The sequence below is a fragment of the Lagopus muta genome, chromosome 5 (genome assembly GCF_023343835.1).
Source record: "Lagopus muta isolate bLagMut1 chromosome 5, bLagMut1 primary, whole genome shotgun sequence".
NCBI classification, from domain to species: domain Eukaryota; kingdom Metazoa; phylum Chordata; class Aves; order Galliformes; family Phasianidae; genus Lagopus; species Lagopus muta.
Window position 1 is genome coordinate 57,099,981 of NC_064437.1, and position 18,896 is coordinate 57,118,876.

General features: G+C 41.4%; 1 protein-coding gene across 5 annotated transcripts in view; it reads right to left on the minus strand.

Moving 5' to 3' along the window:
* Positions 1 to 10,722, minus strand: part of GPAM (glycerol-3-phosphate acyltransferase, mitochondrial) — a 29,834-nt gene extending 19,112 nt beyond the window's left edge. For 2 of the 5 annotated variants that reach the window (XM_048945636.1, XM_048945631.1), the window contains exons 1-5: positions 10,079 to 10,378; positions 8,608 to 8,737; positions 6,255 to 6,374; positions 3,304 to 3,377; positions 910 to 1,023 (exon numbers count right to left, since the gene is read on the minus strand). In XM_048945636.1, the coding sequence (XP_048801593.1) occupies positions 910 to 1,023; positions 3,304 to 3,377; positions 6,255 to 6,374; positions 8,608 to 8,709 (410 nt within the window). In that variant the 5' untranslated portion in view covers positions 8,710 to 8,737; positions 10,079 to 10,378. The other 3 variants (XM_048945632.1, XM_048945633.1, XM_048945634.1) reach the window with 3 other exon arrangements.
* Between the last annotated feature and the right edge of the window lie 8,174 nt (positions 10,723 to 18,896).

Below are 18,896 nucleotides of genomic sequence, written 5' to 3' on the forward strand. Positions count from 1 at the left end.
ATAAAGTTAAAAGTGCAAAAGAACACCTGAAATCTCCTCTTTGTTGGTACTTTGCTTTTACTGGCAGTTTCACTGACCTCATCACAGATTTATGTAGTTGCAGTTTTCTACTACAATATCTTCCTCTTCAAATTCTCAGTTTCATGTAAAAAAATATTACATGGTCTGCTTTCCCCATTTAGAACACATACATGAGCAATTACATGGGCTACAACACAGTAACTGTGGCACAAGGTAGGATGCTTTGTTTTTCAAAGCCAACATTATCATCTTCAGATGGGTCTTAAACATTAAAAATTCAGGAGTTCAGAATGTTAATGCAGATGGTGTGTAGCCTCCAATAAAACTAGACATGAGGAGCAGGCATGAGGCTCAGTTTCTCTGTGTCCACAAGAAAATAGATACCTTAATAGCTGATCAAAGGCTCAACACAGCATTTGAAATGCAGTATGAGACAGAGAACAAGCTCCACAAAGTAAAGAGCAGGTATTTCATCACTATAGTCTTTTTCCAGTTTTGCCTCACACTGTCATCATAAACTACGGGACTCTGAAATGCCACTTTCCCACTCTTTCTGAAGGATTGGTAATTTTTGATAGCAGCAGTATAGCTGCAAGTAATAGTGATTTACTTGAAATAAATAAAAGTCTGAAGCATTTCCACATAGCAGTTTATTTTTCTGTGTACTGAGTCTGCTGTCTGCCCACAATGCATTGTTTATTTTGAGACTAAGAATTATAAATCTCCTCTATTATTCAAACAGAAATTGCAAGCTACAGTTCTGAAGTGCTGCGCTGAAGAGATTGTATCTTCTGATATTTGAAATAGACTAGTTTTCAAAGCCTGCAGTTTCCACATTATCATATGATTGAAGTCATACAAAAAGCAGTTTATTTTGCATCAACTTACCTACTGCTATTCAGCACATTTTCTGTCAGGTTCTTGGCAAACATTCCCTTGTGAGCATCCCTCTCTAGCACAAAAAGAACATAACAAAGCCGTCTTGCAAGCCATCCTCTGTACCTACAAAACATGAAGCATGTTTGAGTGTCATCCTCATAAAAATGGAACTTTAAAATGCCTTAAAAAGTATCATTTAAGAAGCAAAAGCAGTAAAGTTCTTTGAAGATCTACTTAAAAACTTCTGTACTTTAGATCTTGGCCAGCTGAGCATTTAGTATTGTGCAATACTCTTTCATTACCTTGCACATGTGGAAATATTTGAAGCTTACTTGCACTTCACTGCTGAAAGATCTCCACGAACACAGAACATAAAATAGTGAGAAGCTGTTAATTCGAGAAAGAAAGAAGCAGGTTGCTGAGGTCAGGTACAAAGTCTGGGGCCCAATTGACAAAGCCTGGGCTTTTCTATTATCTGTCTGTACCAAGTGACATAGGAAGTACCACTGAGGAGACATCAGAATGGTGACATGGGAAGAGATGCAGGGCACTGCATAAAGCATAGGAAACTACTGAAGCATTCAAAGCCTATCTTTTTTTTCCACTTGTCTTTACAAAAACTGTTCTTAGAGCTGGCAGTGCAATGTAATGTGCTGCTCCATGGTGGTCCCAGTCACAGACGGAAATGCTGCAGGTAGCTACTGCACTGCTATGGCACCTGCCTGCAGTCACCCCAGCTGCTAATGCTGGCAGTTAAACCTCCCTACCACCTCTCAGTGTGTTTATACGTATTGCAAACAGCTATGAAAGATTAGAAGAAACCTGTATATTGCAAAACACCCAGCAGTCTGAGCATGCATGCCAATCCTACTGTAATTAGGATGAGTGCATGTGCACGAGCAATCGACACTGCCTCCTAACAGTTATACAAATATTCAGACTGCCTCAAAGGACCAAGAATTTTGCTAACCATGTTGTCAGGGAAGTAGATTGCTGACACTGTTCTAATTGCTCTTCCATTTTCCCATCTGAGTTTGACAGCTTTATCGATTTTTCTAAAAAGTGAAGTGAAAGAGATACACTTCTTTCTGACAAAAGTTTTGGTAATTAAGAACAAATTGCAACAGCATGCAACTATTGGAGGGATTTGTCAAGCCATAAAGGCTCCTATACTCATTTTAAAGCTTAGACACAATGTAAAATAATTAGAAAACCAGTTTTCTAATCATAATCTGTAATGACAAGAGAAACAACTCACAGCAAATCCTGTCAATATATATTATTTTGAACAGAACCTGTTTCCAAATTACAGAATACATTCCCATGTCAGAAAAAGGATGTTGGTGATGTTTCAGTAAGCTGCCTAAGACCAAGAAACTGTTACTCTCTAACCCCAGTGGACCTCAGAACTTCATTAAAATAATCAATTTTCAGACTAATGACATTCTGAGCTAGAGGCATTATATTTCAGAATAATACATTAACTCGTATTTTCTTGCTCTTACGTTTCTAACTTAAGAAATTCTCAAAATCACTCCAGGATGAGACTTCAGAAACTGATTTAAAAAATGTTAAACCCTATTTGAGTTACTTTTCTGTGTTCTAAACTAGAAACAACTCTTAAAAAAATAATTAATTCAGAATCGAAGAAAGAACAGTCTCAAACATTAGCTTCCTGCCTCTCGAGCACAGCACAATACTGCCTTTCTTCCACTCAGACACTTGGGCTCATTTCTTTCAGGCTGCTGGCCTCTCTTTGTTTGCTCTGACTCTACAACAAACACTGCAGAATCTGCTTATGCTAATGATTACTGTAAAAACTGCAGCAAGCATTATTAACTTTCCAAAGAACAACATTAAAATTTTTGTGTAGTTCCAGCAACTTCATCCCAGAACAGAAGACATATTTCACATAGTAGAAACATACAAAACCTTGCTTACACCATCCTTCAGAAGCTACACACTACCACAGCCTAGCAAAACATTTTCAGATTTAACTATCATTAGTTATAATAGTCCAAGTCTAAATTGTGAGCCAGACTTGCTCATTATATTAAAATGCTGCCTGAAGTCATTCTTCAGTGTGGGAACCAAAAAAAAGCTCCTCCCAGCATTATGCTACAGATGCTGCGCTGAGGGAAAAGAAGGTTTGTACATCCCTTGTGTTTTGTGAAATAGGTATGACCTTTACACTCTTTGCCTATTACTCCAAAGGACTTTGTTCAAATGCACACAGCCAGATTTTACAAGTATAGACCTTTCCTGAAGCCAATGACAGGTCCTGTATTTCAGGACAACGTATATTCACTCAGTTTGGACTAACCCCCAAGACTTCCTTGCCATAAGATCAGAACACATTGAATTGTGAGCACACAAAAGTAAAAGAAAGACTTGTTACATTACCTGGTGTGTGTTTCATTGATATATATGACATTACGTAGACCCAAAGAAGGAATACTAGCATTGAAGAAGTTATCCTGAAAAAACAAGGAAAAGAAGATTGCATAACTATTTCCCTTTGTAAAAATAGCTGTGTTTTCACATTCCTAATAATAATACTGCAATGTTTTTCACCTCTATTACAAACAAAAGTCAAAGCAGAGAAGTGCTGAACTTGCTTGCAAAATATACACAAACTGTTTTGAAATGGAAATAAAAATCCATACAGCCACCATTCCCAGTTCCAGTACTTTCAATGTAGTTCCTAGGTTTTACTGCATACAGAAAAAAAGAAATGTGTTTTGGTTGCTTTCTTCAAGCCATAATTTTTTTTTTACTAGTTTCTGATGTAATACAAATCAGGGCTTGTTGTAATACAGAACTCTTGTTTGAGCCAGCAATTCATTAAGTCCCATCAGCAGAGCCATGAGCCTTTTGACAGGCACCCTGTGACATCCAGCTGGACAGCATATCAGGCACCACATAACAGCTGCCCAAGGGTGAGGATATCCATGCTTACATGGCAAATCACCTTCACACTCCTGCTCTGCCTGAACAACAAACTTAATCCACATAAGGACTCCACAGGCCAGACTATCAGCTGTGCTAGGATGAGTTTGGGAACAGTTCCACTTTGGATAAACAAATATTCCCTGGCAGGCAGACCTGAGCTTTCACCTTCTAAGTAAGAATCTTGTCCAAAAGATTAGTTTCTTTCAGTCCAAATGATGTTTAATTATAAAACTGGTACACTGCCAAGCGGAAATAGATAAAACCACTGCAAATGTGCATTTCAAGAAAGGCAAAAACAGGACAACAAAGGAGAAAGACGGTCACCAGTAACAGAATAGCAACGGATCAGCCCCACTACCAATTTTGCAGCAGAAGTCAGGTAAGTCTTTTTTGTTTGTATTTTGTTCAGAAAACACCATTTGCCACAAACTGAAATGTATGAGTGTTCTATGCCACCTGCAAATCAACTGCACAATACGATGGGAGCAAATGCTCTTTGGCTCCATCTTAAAACACTCCTGCATATGGCAAATAATCTATAAATCATAACTTCAGGCACTTAAAAGGAAACTTTAAATTGATATCACTTTCTTATAACACGCACTTGTAATGTTGAGAGGATGAAACATTCAGGCAAAAAAGGAGCAATGACTTGTTCTTAGTCCCCCAAAAAATAATCAATAAATCCAGATGAGTAACAGAGTATGCGAGTCCACTCCAGTGCTCTGCCCATTAGGTTCCAAACTCACTCTGTGAAATTCATCCTCCAGGTGCAATGTCACACTTCAACTTTTCCTCACTTAGCTCTGCCCTGATCCCACGTCAGGCAGAAGATGTTCTGTGACACAAAGCAAGCTCACACCATCCCTCCCTGCAGCACCAGGGAAAAGCTCAGCTGCTACACCACCTCCTATCCTTCCCCACTGAACCCCATCCCACACCTCTTAACTTCGACTGCTTGTGGCACTGATCAATATCACTCTTCAGTGAGACAGTTTCATTTAGGTAAGGCAGAAAACTAAGGACAGCCAGAACAAATAAATAAATAAAGCAGCTTTCTACCAGGTTAGTAAAATTAATCAACCACAAAACAGCAGGAAGAATGCACAAGGGAAAAGTTAGCCCTGCCATTTAAAGGACCAGCAAGGTGTTAGTCAGTACCACTAAGCAATTCCTTTTCTGAAGGGAATTGACTAAATATAGTGAAAGTAAATGAAACGTGGAGTCTAATGAGAGTTTGTTGCTGCCTGCATCAAGAATGGTAGCTTCTTCTTTTGGCAAAGGGCAACAAAGGACTCAATCAGATCATGCCCCTTTCCTAAGTGAGATCTCAGGACAGGTAATTTCTTATTAAGTAGACAAAATACAGAAAAAGATTTCTCTTCTTAAAGTGGAATTCCCAAGTCAAGAGGAACAGCCTAATTACTAAATATATAAAGGCCTAAGCTAAGGATTACTACCATTTTTTACAAGCCAAAACACTTAAGTGTCTGTTCAAAGCAGCCCCAAGTCTAATTGCTTGTCTTGCTGACCATCTCACCCACACCCTTCACAGCAAATTTGGACTTCTTTCTCACATTTGTTTATCACTGAAGCAGTTCTCTATTTGGCACAGTAATACAGTGAAATAAGAATTTTTCCTTGGTCAAGGGAAAAGGCAAATTTTCATTTCAGCCCAGCCAATTACGAAGCTCAGTGCAGGTGCAGGAGAGTGCAACTTAAAGCCTGCAGTGTACATGTAGTCAAATTAGGTGATGAACTGGTCGCAAACTACATCAGGCCCCTTATCATTTTACATCTACTACTTAACAAAGCCTCCCCAGCATTGTTCAGTGAAGTTCACACTTTAAATCAGCTGCTGCAATGCCCCTACTGCCACCAACGTCAGGCTGTTCCCAGCAGACAAATATTCCCACTATTCTAATCAGCTTGTGTTGCGAGGATGGGCAGGCAAGACAAAAAATACTTGGGTGCAGAAAACCAAGCTGTTTTCTCAAGCACAGGATGATTTCTTCAGTTTTGAAGAGCAGTATACTGCTTATTTTCAAAATGGTATCTAGTGTCTCAATAAAATTAAATGTACTAAAATTAAACCTTAGCACTTTCATAGGCACCAAATGTCAATTACTAATCCAGACACATTTTTTCCATACAATTTCATAGTGCTAATTCTGAAGAGCTGCAGAGTTTGGGGCAAGAAGTAACTACTTAAAAGAAGAGACAAAGCATCACAACAGATCTGTGACAACCATTAATCCCACAACAAAGAAAAAATAACCACAAGCAAAGTAGAAAAACCATATTCCTTTACAACCCAAGAACATTTTGACCTTAATTCTGAAGGTAAGAAACTACATTACACGCATTATTGTCAAACATAATCCAGCTCATAATCTTCTTACCCGGCTCTGGGGAGTGCATACGTAGCAACAACGTCCCACAAATGGCCTTTTTCTGCTCAGAGTCTCCTTCCATTTTAAAGTGGCAGATCGGAAGAGAGTAGGCCTAGAGTTACACTCTCCCTACAGAACAAAAGCAGACTATGTAAATATCCAGCAATGTATAAACAAACACTGGGTATTTGAAAACATTTCATTAGAGGAGCTGCCAGACACATGCACACAAAACTTCTCCAAAAATTTATCTGTAACTAATACTTATTCTTCCTAAGATTTTTCCTAAAAAGTATATCCTATCATCTTCAAATGATGTAATTTTTAAAAATAAAAGCAAAACCACTGTGTTGTGCTTAGATATCTTAAGCACTGCAGCATTTGTTTATTTAAGCATTTTGTGTCAGCAATAATTCTTGTAAGAAACAGCAAGAAAACTGACAGCTGAGAAAAGGGGGAGAAGTTAACAGTAAATTATACACTTAATAACGTAAAGGTGCTTGTAATACGAGCAATCTATTTCAAGCTTTTAGTGGACAACACCCCATAGAATTGCAATTTGAATACGCACCAAACACAAACCCTGCTGACTCTGTAAGCTCTTCTCTAGCAGTTTCATTGAAAGCAACGTGGAAAAGGTACCACTGTGCCATTGTTAGGAGTACATTACAGAACCGTAAATTCAAAAGAAGTTACATTTACAGAACACATTCTGTTTGTTAGGACATAATGAAAATATACTTCACTAGAAGTTTGACAAAGCCTGCTCCCATTAAAACTACTGAATGATTGCTTGCATGAGCATCAGAATCGCTGGACTCAGATTTTCTAAATAAAATATTGTTAAGTTTTTAACAAAAAGGGAAGCCACAGAAACAAACCAAAATAGTACATTCTAGTGGAAGGCAAGTATGGTAGAACCAGTACCATAATCCAGCATGTGGGTCAGAAACACAAATACAGATCATCATCTATCCAGCTAGAAAGCCAACACACTGAGAGACAACCAGAAAGTCAAAAGTAACACTGAAGATGACTGAGAACAAAAACAGGCATATGTGACATTTGGAAAGCAGTATGAATGTGAAATTATTCCAAGGTTAACTCTTCTATCTGAAATTAATAAGCACCAAAATCATAAAGTTCCAATCAGTCCCTCCTTCTCTATCACCCTCAGTAATGCTAATTCCCTGTCTCCATCATTGTAACAAAAATGTCTTCCTTCTGACGCTTCCAAGCCTGTCCAAACTTTCTTGCCACCTTCTGACAACACCTCCATCCTACTGTTCTTGCTTGTTTGAGTTCATCCCTCTCTCACATACCTCTCAGTTACTGCCACTTATCATAGAATGGCCAGGTTGGAAGGGACTCCCCCAAGGATCATCGAGTTCCATCCCCCCTCTGCTGCACGCAGGGCCACCAACTTCCAGATCTGGCACTGGACCAGGATGCCCAGGGCCCTGTTCAACCTGGGTTTGAACACCTCCTGTGATGGGGCATCCACAGCTCTCTGGGCAGCCTGTTCCAACACCTCACCACTCTCTCTGTAAAGAACTTCCCCCTGACATCCAACCTTCCCCCCTTGATCTTGAAGCACTTGTTGTTCCACATCTAGCTAGATACAAAATCCAGCCAATGAGACATTTGCCCTTTCCCTCAACTCTGATCATATCTTCAACCCTTCTTCCTTACCAAGTTCAAACTCCTCCTCTCCACAACACAGCCAATTCCTCCTGACTTATGTTTCTACACCAATGAGCAGCACGCTCATCCTCATGTGGCTTTTTGCTTCAGCTGGCCCTCTCTGCTCACTCCCTTTTTTTCTGCAGCCTACTGCAAATCCAAGGCACACTCAGAGGACACAGACTTTTAATAGGTTCCTTATTTATATCCACCAAGTTTTCTCTGCTTGCTCCACTGCATGATTAGCTTCAACTGTAACAGTTACATCACCTTGCATCTTTAATCTCTCGGTCTTTTTCCCCTCACACATTTCAAACAAGTACACCCAGCTCTCTGTATGACTTTCTGTTTGACTTCAGTCCCCTACAAAACGTAATTCTGCATGTTTGCTACTATATAAAAGAATGAATAATATCACGACAGGACACTATAAGACCACAAATTGGGCTTGATATGAAGATTTCCTCTTCCAAGCAGTCATTAGTTGTTGGAGCAGCTTTGGACTGTCGGTTCTTCCTTACGCCTCAAAGCTCAATTAAAACCAAAACCTGTATAATGCACAAGAGGTGATATCTTCAAAATGAAAAAAAAAACCAACCTGCCTTCAACTTGAATTAAAAAAAAAAAAAAAAAAAAAAAAAAGGTAAGATGACGAGCTATATTCAGTATTTTTACTTACCCATTCTTCATTGGAATGCTTACATCTACTGACACTGCACTCTGCTGAGGTGGACAAATAAGAAACATCTATTGTTCCAAGCGACAAAGCAGTTTCATCCATGACACACGAGTTAACGGAAGATCAGATGCTACAAAATAACAGATAAATATTTATATAAATACACATACACACAAATATAAATATTTACATAAATACATATACACGCAAGCAATTTCAGTGACGGGTATTTAACAATTAATTAGCTAACAGCTATTCCTGCACTTTTCAGTAGAAGTTAGATGCTGAAGAAGTTTATTGAAAGTCCACCTGATCGAAGCACACCAACCAGCTACCAGCTGATTTTCCTCCCTCTGCTGTTATTCCCAATGCTGATCAATGCAGTCCCTTCACGCTTTCCCACTGTTCTTGACTGTGTGACTTAAACCAGCTGCAAGGTTACACATTTCACTCACACTTTCAAAAGTTTACCATTCTCTTACACTACGTAACCTTGTCCTTTCATCACCTGCTTCCAGAAGACACCAATTACCTACACCAAATTTCATTTATGTTCTCTCCTAATCCCATCTCACAGTATATTTTATGTGCCTGGTCTAGCTGCAGTCAAACCAGTTTGCAAACTCCTCAGCCGAAGGAGTGCTCCACACATAAGCACAGCCCCACTTTTGCACACTGGTGCCGTAAGTGACATTACACACCCGCCGGATTGAAAGCACTTTACGAGCCTAAACTAACACAATTATTTTGAAACGAACGTTTTATCTTTCCTATAGTAAGCAAGGCAAACAATTCTCCCTCTCCAAACAAACCAACCAAAAAAAAAAAAAAAAAGAAAAAAAAGCAGGCCAAAACAGAACAACTCAGCACACCGTACTGCTGATCTGCAAGTCACGAAGCAGCGCAATGTGTAGACAAGAAGTGTCATTGAGAAAGGAATCCCAACATTTCCAACCAGAAGAAGTATCAGGCAGCAGCTGTGCCCGCCCTGCACCCATCCTTGTACCACAGCCAAGCTACACACCACCCCGGAGCGAGGTGTTCCGCAGGACCGCAGGACCAAGGCCCAAGAACTCAGCACAGCACTCTGCGTCCCCGAGCTCCTTCCCAGCAGGCACAAACCTCTCCCCCCACCTCCCCGTCCCGCACACAACTCTCCATACAGCCGCAGCCCCGCACGTGTGCGCGTCGTTACAACCTACGTGCGCAGGGAGTCCTCTTCCTCTCCGCTGGCTCCTTACTTCTATTCGCCTCTTTCTTCACATCGCTGCTCAGGCAAACCAACACCTGAGCTACGCGATAAATACAAAAAAAAAGGGCTCACGAATATCTGAGCAGCGACAACGAAACACGTCCCCAAATTACGCTCAAGGTGACCTTGGCTGCACCTGCACAGCCAGCAAGCGAACCAAAGCAAATACACGATTATAGAAGCCGGTCCGAGTCCGAGCGGCGGCAGCTCCATACGTACCTCCGACAAAATCCGCCCTTCCCAGCGCCCGCTCCGCTCACGCCGCCACCCGGCTGCAGCCCGCCATCCCCGAGACCGGCTATCAGTAACACGGGGCGCTGAGCGCCGCACAGCCTGCAGGCAGCGGGACAAGGGGCCGGCCCCGAGCAGCGCCGAGCTCTCGCACCGCCGCTCGGCTTCCCCCGGCCCTCTAGCCGCAACTCCCCGTCCTCCCGCACCGCACCGGCCGGTCCTCCTCAGCGTAGACCGCGCTCACGCTCCCGGCGCCACGCTCCGCGCCGGCTGCCGCCGCCGGCCCGCCCCCTCCTGCCCGCCCCCGCCCTGCCCTGCAGCGCCCCGCCGCCGGGGGCAGCACCGCGGAGCGCTCTGGCTGCAACCGCTGCCCCCTTGCCGGCGCCGGGCCTGACGCGACTTCCTGAGCGCCCGCCGCCATGCTGCGCTCTGCGCCGTGCTCAGCCGCTCTCGGCAGCCCCGAGCCTTGCGTATCGAATCGGAGCTGCTGGAAATAAAACCCTTAACAAACAAACAGACCGAAAATCGTGTTCGCAGGGGTGTGCAGCAGCTCGGAGCTGTTGAAGTTGGAACCATTGCGGGAAATTCGGGATAGGTATCGATCCGCCTCCCCGGCCTTGCGGCACTGCCAGTTTGCCTTTCACTGAATACCAAAGTAAATGTTGATTGAGATTGCTGCATGCAAGCAAACATGGGATCATCGTATATTTTGGCTTTGGCGTTGCTGGGCTATTTAAAGGCAGTGTCGCTGGGGTGTAGGTTCGAGCTGTGTGCCTGTAGGAAGGCTGCTGTCTGCACTGTTACTTCATACAGGTATAAAGTAACACATCATATATCCCATTTATTTTATTTTTTAAATTAAGCCAGGGAGGGATTCTCTTTGAGCAGACCTCATTGCATACGTCCAGTATTTAGAAGGGGAACCAACTTTTTACCGGGGTAAACAGTGATACGACAAAGGAGACTGGTTTTAAGCTCAAGAACAGAAGGTTTAGATTAGGTGTAAGGGGGAAGTTCTTTACAGAGAAAGTGGTGAGGTGCTGGAACAGGCTGCCAGGAAAGGCTATGGATGCTCCATCCCAGGAGCAGCAAGTGAGCAGAGAGGGCCAGCTGAAGCAAAAAGCCACATGAGGATGAACGTGCTGCTCATTAGTGTAGAAACATAAGTCAGGAGGAATTGGCTGTGTTCTGGAGAGGAGGAGTTTGAACTTGGTAAGGAAGAAGGGTTGAAGATATGATCAGAGTTGAGGGAAAGGGCAAATGTCTCATTGGCTGGATTTTGTATCTAGCTAGATGTGGAACAGCAAGTGCTTCAAGATCAAGGGGGGAAGGTTGGATGTCAGGGGGAAGTTCTTTACAGAGAGAGTGGTGAGGTGCTGGAACAGGCTGCCCAGAGAGCTGTGGATGCCCCATCACAGGAGGTGTTCAAACCCAGGTTGAACAGGGCCCTGGGCATCGTGGTCCAGTGCCAGATCTGGAAGTTGGTGGCCCTGCCTGTGGCAGGGGGGTTGGAGTGTGATGATCATTGGGGTCCCTGCAACCCAAGTCATTCTATGATTCTGTGATTCTAGATGCCATTTTGACCTTACTACAAACAAGAACTACCCATGCTTGTCACACTGAAAGTGCATGAGACTTGACAGAAACCCAAACTACATGCGTTAATAAACTTCCCCATTTTCTTGTTTCTCCCATATACAGGAGAATATTTAGTATTCTTTTCAAAACAAAAGAGCTGATGCTTTCCTTAGTGCATTCTGCAGCTTACGGCCCAGAAGAGATTTAGGACTTCTTTAGCAAGCAAAGGTGCTCTGTTTGTTGTAAGGCAGGCTTTGGAGTTTACAACTGCTTTTCACATCATGCTTTAATAATGTGATCTATTGAAACACACAGCTCTTGTGAGAAGATTGTATTTCTGCATAACATACAGAGCAGTGCTTGTGAACAGCATACGGAAAAGCACCATTTCCTAAGATCTTGTATTTTGTATAGAGAAAGGACAGTCCCTAATTGTATTTCTTACAGCACATTCACATTCTGGAGTTTTCTCCCAGTTTTCTCATCATCTAGGCCAAGAATTCCAGATCTGATTGGTGTCTGTGTCAGTTCTCATGAAGGAGAGCCAGTTCAAACAGTGCCAGACACCCACTTCCAAGCTTTGGTCTTCCAAAGGTTGCATTTTGTGGCCACTTGTGAATTGCCAACTTCTCACTGACCAGCCTCATAACCAAGTATTTGACTTTGCACCAACGTTTTATGAGCTGCTTTAGTGGAAGTCAATGAGGAAGAAAGAGCAGAGTCTGCTTTCTGTTGTGTCTGTGGAAGCTAAATGAATTTGTAGCTGCTTTGCAGCCCATACTGGGTCCTGGGGGGAGTTTGTCCTAGGTGGGAAAAGCACACATTGAAAGAAAGAACGCTGAACAGTATTGAAAGGGCAATTCAGTGCTATGCTGCCTGTTTTTGTATCTGTTTTTGCAAAAGGAGCTCATCAGAGTGGCAGCCAACATCCTGATGTAACCTGCAGCCCTCACCCTGATTGTAGCATCTTGGATGAGACCACATGGCCATGGGGAAACCCGGAGCTGTGCCTGAACAGGCAAAGCTGATCTAAAAATCACACTGGAGGAAATGATTCAGCAACCGGATTGCAAGAAAATCGAGTGAGACAGAGATGGCAAGAAATACTGAGTTGAAGAAAATGCATTAAATGTAAAGGTTAAAATTCTAATTAGCATCATTTAATCATGTTATTGCTTCACTGCATTTGTATTTTTACTTGGGACTCTACTAATAGGTACTTTGCGTTGTAAAGGACTGTTAGTATCACTTACACACTATTTTACCTTCTCTAGGTATAGAATTGCTTTCATTTTCTCCCTTTCTGCACAGTTTCCACTTGTCAAAATATGAGATCAAACAGTGTGTTTAGTTTCAGCGTGCTGTGTTGTAACTCAGAGTAAGCTCCCAGCTATGGAGAGTGAAGTGCTGGTCTACATCACATCCCTCCAAACAGATGGAGTGAATACAGATCTTTTAACTTGTTGTCCCATTGCACACTTTTTTTTATGTTGCAACAATGGTTATTTGTTTGATGTAAGTAAAACAATACTGGTCATCATTTTATACTAGTTTGGAGAACATATGCTAGTGTTTATGAGAAAGCTGCTTAGGCAGTTCTCTAGGCTGATTTGAAAGGAGTAGTAAATAGATGCAGTGTTTTACTCACACATAGTGATTGTAATTTTAAAAAAAGGTTGTTTCTGGTATGATTTTAAAGCAGTGCTTTTGTTTTTCTAACCTTAGCAAATTCTTGGCTTATAGTAATATAAATCCAGAGATAGTTTTGTCACTCATCTGAAAAGGATAAAGAATTAGTTCAATGGCAGTTGCAGTTCAGCAAGATCCTTTTGCAGGATACACTTGTATAAATCCTCAGGCTTAGTGGTAAAATCTCATTCAGTATTCTGTGCTTGGTACTGATGTTGTGTTGCCATGGAATCAGGGAAATGAGGAAAAGATTGGAATGCCCTGAGGGAACAATCTTTGAGGGCTGTATGTGTGCCAGAAAACTTAAATACTACTAGGTCTCGCTTCCAGAAAACAGGAACCCTACCTGGCTTCCACTGAAGTCGATGTGGGCTTGCCACTGATCTCAGTGGGAGCAGGAGCATGCCTGAGTTTTGCAGTGCATCTTTTTAAACTTCTTACACTGAGGTGTTTCTCTGCCAGTGAGGCCAGTGAGGGAATTTGCATTTGATGGCAAACCAGCAGACCCCTGGCACTCTGTGAATAAGCTACATACCACCCCGTGCATGGCAGCCTGCAAATGAGAACGAGCCGAAAGGGTTCACGTTTTGTCAATTAATGATCAGTTTTTCCTATGTTCACATTCCTCACGAAGCATCCAACGGAGCGCAGCAAAGCACCTGTTTGCTGGAAGATGCTGTAGGGAGGAGGGGGGGTAGGGCAGAGGGAGCTGCTTTGTACGTGGTGGCTACCCCTGCTCCGTGCTCCCAGCTCGCTTTCAGCAATTCCCATGATGTCACTCCTAGAGCGGAGACATCTTTACAAAAGAGTACACTGCATCCTCTTTAAAAAGAAACTTTCAGCCCAAGGGAATGCTACAAAAATTAGGAAACCAAAAACTGCATGAGGAGGGAGAACAGATACAGACAAAGATCCTTTATTTGCAGTGACCGAGCTTGACCTCACGGGACTGTGAACAATAATGAATTTGCAATTTGGCAGTCACAGGACTCAGTGTCAGCAGCATTTTCTTTGGTATAAAATATACTGAGAGCATTTGAGACTGCCAAATGGCCATGAAATAGATTGATAAGAGTGTATGTAGAAGTGACTTGGCTATACTTTATATCTCCTTTCAGGACAAATGATTTCTTCTCATCTACTTCGTCTCCCTTATCTTGAGAACCAGTACAAAATTCATTAAGAGTACAGTGGCTGTCTCTGTGTAATACAGCACATTGTGTTTCTGTAATTTCTTCTCATTCAAATATCATATTTGCTACTTGAAAAGATAAAGGCTTTTCAGCCCAAGGTGCTCCCTGCTTTTCCCTCGATTTTGTAACTCGTGTCATTACAAAAATGGTTTTTGTTCTATCAGAAAGCATTGTTGGATTAAAACCAGTATAACTAAGTTTTCAACTTACAGACAACATAGCACCATTCATTTATCAAGCAATAACACACATACTTGTATTACATACAGTTCAGAAAATCTTAAGTATCCAAATGAATTTGCCAGCATTTTTAATTTAGGGATGCTAAGTGGCAGAATTTGGAGTAAGATTCCCCTCCTTCCCCCCAGACCTTAAGCAGCTTTCTAGCAAAACAGTACAAACTTTCCTGTACCTATGATAAATAAGGGGTGCATTTTTTAAAAAGTAGTTCAGTTCTCTGTTTCTGTTTGTTGAGAATATTTGCAAAGTTGGTTGTATTTAAGAGTTGACTTTATCTGAAAAACAACAAAAATGAAACACTAGTTTGTTATAAATTGGCCTAAATACTGTGGGATTAATTAAAAAACTACATGCATTTCTAAGTCATTAAGTATGTGTGAAAGACATTGGCTATAAAAAGGATAAATAGAGTTTTGTGTTTGCAGGTATTTCAAGCTCCACTAACAGCTTTATATCAAGCCCACAGGACTTTTATTTGTTGCCTGATCTCCACAGAAGTCCAGGAGAAGGTCATTTGCCTCTCATTTCACAGAATGATAGAATATCCTAAGGTGGAAGGTACCCATAAGGATCATAGAATCCAGCTCCATTCAGTGCCTTTCCAAGGACGCAGTTCTGCTTTCTATCCCTCCAAAGAAACAACAAAGAAATGGAAATAAATCGGAGAGTTGAGGGGAGCATGGACCATTTTTTGGGGGGAAAAGAAGACATAGCATAAATAAATCACAAAATTGTGATCTTATCAAACTCACTATGACTCATCCTTGAGGGCTGGCAAATTGCTATAAGAATAACACAACCACTAATTATCATGAAATGTCAGACTAGTTTTTCATCAGTATCTCTTGAGGAGGTGATTTTCACTGCTCAGGTTGGCTCTGTTCTGCAGCTGTCGACTTTAGAAACACTTTCCACATCTTTCAACCCCCAGGAATGTGGATATTGGAAGTCATGAACACAGATGTGTCTTCAGTACAGAAAAACCTATACAACAGATTATTACATGAGGTTTCAAATACACCATGTCTGACCCCTTCACTTTAGTAGGGGTATCAGTGTCCCCCAGCCTGGAGCTGGTATTGGACACAATCCCCACATTGTTCACACATCACAAGGTCTGGGAGAGGCAGTGGGACTGCACCAGCAAGGTGCAAGTTGTGGGTGCTGCTCTGTGGCTGCTGGAAGAGGCTTAATACTTCTGCTGTGAAAGGCACAAACGCTTGGTGTGACACTATCAGAATTGCTGGGATGTCTTTTGCAAACACCTAGAGAGGTCTGACCTTACACAGTGATCCTGTAGGTTCCTTCTAACTCGGACATTCTAGGATTCCATATTCCAATGAAGGTGTCACAACCCCAGTATTTTCCCATCTCTTGTTTGATTACCTGCAATGAATGGAGCCATCTCCCAAATGCAGGCTCCTCACAAACCCCCACCCAATTTACCCAGGCAACAAAATGGGTTTGCTGGTTTTGCTTCTGCAAAATAAGAACTAAAACTTCCCATAATTGTTCAGACTTTTTTTTTTTTTTAACATCAGTCTCACCAAAAAAATACAAGATCGCTAGGCTTCGGTTTATCACATATATATCTATTACTTTGCATTTTTCTATGTGATTACTTAAGTAGACCATAAACAAAAGGTAAGCTATACTTTCTGTTTCAGCGCCACAAAACTGACTAAGTACCCTGACAAAAGGAATTTTATTTCAAAAAGCCTTTGGTTTTTTTCTTTAGACTAATCTGGCTATACCAGTTGTTACATTTCAATTCTGACACTCAAATCACGTTGAGCAATTTTCCCACAGCGTGTTTCCCAAACAAAAGCTTTTTTTTCCTACTCCCACTTATGTGTCTCTTGAATCTGAGAACTGCAGCAAATATCCTTGTTAAAGTTCTGGAACTTTTCAGTGATTAAATAACAGATATTCAGCTCACAGCAGGATGAAATTCTGCTTAGTTTGGAGAGTGATTTTTTTTGTCTGTTTGTGTATGTGTGTTTATTTTTAACTGTTTGAAGCATAAACTAATAATTTTCCAAGCTCCTTATACTTCTGTGACAGAACAGATCTTGTATGCATATATCCTAGACTGTTCTTGGAATAGCAAGTTCTTGAAAATAGTATTTTCTCTTGCAAATAGATGATGTTTTTGCAATTCTCACCTTTGCACTTTATGAAAGGACATTACATACGTTCCAGCTTTGTATTTGTACATGGACAGCCATTGCTTCAGGAAAATTATATGGCGTGCAGCATTACAGGGTGGTTCCATCAAGCTGTTTGTGGGGTTAGGATCAAGTCACTCCACAGGACTGCCAGATTTAGGACCATATATACATAGTTCATTGTTACTGCTCTTTTCTCTTGTTTCTCTCAAAAGCAGAGGTAAAGCAGAATTAGGTTTTGGAGGGTTTTTGTTCACATGTAGTGAGAGTTACCCCAGCATCTTGCAGAAAAACTGAGCTCCTCCACTCAAGCTTTTTCCAGCTTTTCTCATGAAAGAACTTTCTGAGCATTTTCACCTCTCAGATTTGTTTTTGCAGATTGCTACATTCACCATTTCTTACATGCATATGTTTAAAATGTGATAATCAAGTTAATGAATTAAACAACAACAACAAGAAAAACTACTGGGAAGCACTGCCAATAAAATGGAGATGAAAATGTTACACAGGAAAAACTGGATGTTCATAGTGACCAGAACAATAGAAAATGGATGAAATGCAAGAATGCACCAAAAACTGACATAAATTGCCTACAAGTTTTCATTGCCATCAGTTAGAAATGGCAAAAACCAACCAACCAACCAACTAAAAAAAGCAAGCCACCTTGGGGTTTAAGTTGACCACACCATGAGTGTAAGCCACCAATGTGGTGCCACGTGAGAAAGTATTTCCCACAGTATTTTCAACACAACCAGAATATATTCCTGCATTATTTGAAAAGTGACATTATTGGGGAAGGTATAAAACTTTATCTACAGTACCATGTCCAGTGCAGCTGCCATTCTTCTAAGCAGATGACTTTCCACAGTAACAGGTACAGAGCAGGGCTAACTCTATGGTGATCAACTCTAAAGCAGCAGTGATGGAGGAGGAGGCTCCTTTCTAGAAATTCCTCAGGGAAAACAGTAGACAGGGAAGAACGCTTCTGTGAACTATGAGGCAATGTTGGCACAACTGAGAAAATGAGTAAATGCTGGCCAGATCACAAACTGGAAGAGGCTTCTACACAGTTAAAAAGTAATTTCTGGAACAGCTTTCCAAGAGAATTTTTGGGCAAAAAAAAAAAAAGCAGCCTCTGCTCCAGCCTACATCATGGGATCATCCAGACATTTTTGGGCATTCCTTGTTCATTTTTAGCTCCTCTGGTAGATCATCAGTGCGTCTGGGCCAGGATGCACCATTAGTAATCCCAGAATTATGAAAGATGGAGTAAAATCTCATCTTTTTTGTTTTTACACTAAGGACACAAGTTGCAGCTATAAATATCTTAGGTACCACACTTTGACAATATTCCAACCTGTAGCATAGTTTCACGATTAACCCTCAAGCCCTCAAAATTAAAGCCAACATATTTTGAAACATGACTTATTTTCTAACCTGGGCCTTGTTGAATTTCACATAGCCCAGGTCATATTGATCTGGAGAGAAAGTTATCTGTGTCTCTGTACTTGCAAAATCTGGAAGTAGAACAATGAATGATCAAAGAACCTGAATGCCATTTTGTAACTTTGTGGTCAGTAGCACAACACACTCTCTCCCCTTCTCTCTTCCATCTTTCTCTACAGGAGACACCTATATAGGATGGTTTCTGAATACAGGTGTGCCACATCTTATATTCACACAGCCAGCTGATGTTCAGAATTGAAAAAGTTCCATGCAAAGCAAAGTGTGCCTTTGCAGAGGACCACATCAGATTATATGTGCTGATAGGGCACTCCAGTGAAGAAATGCCTTAAATCTAACTTTTGGGGTCTGCTATTAGGCTTCAAATTAATAATTCAGACATCTTAATGGAAAAAAATTAAGTGTTTTAATAGCTGGCAACATTGCAATCACAATCCTTTTAGCGTACTTCTGATTTAGATTTAAATACTTGTT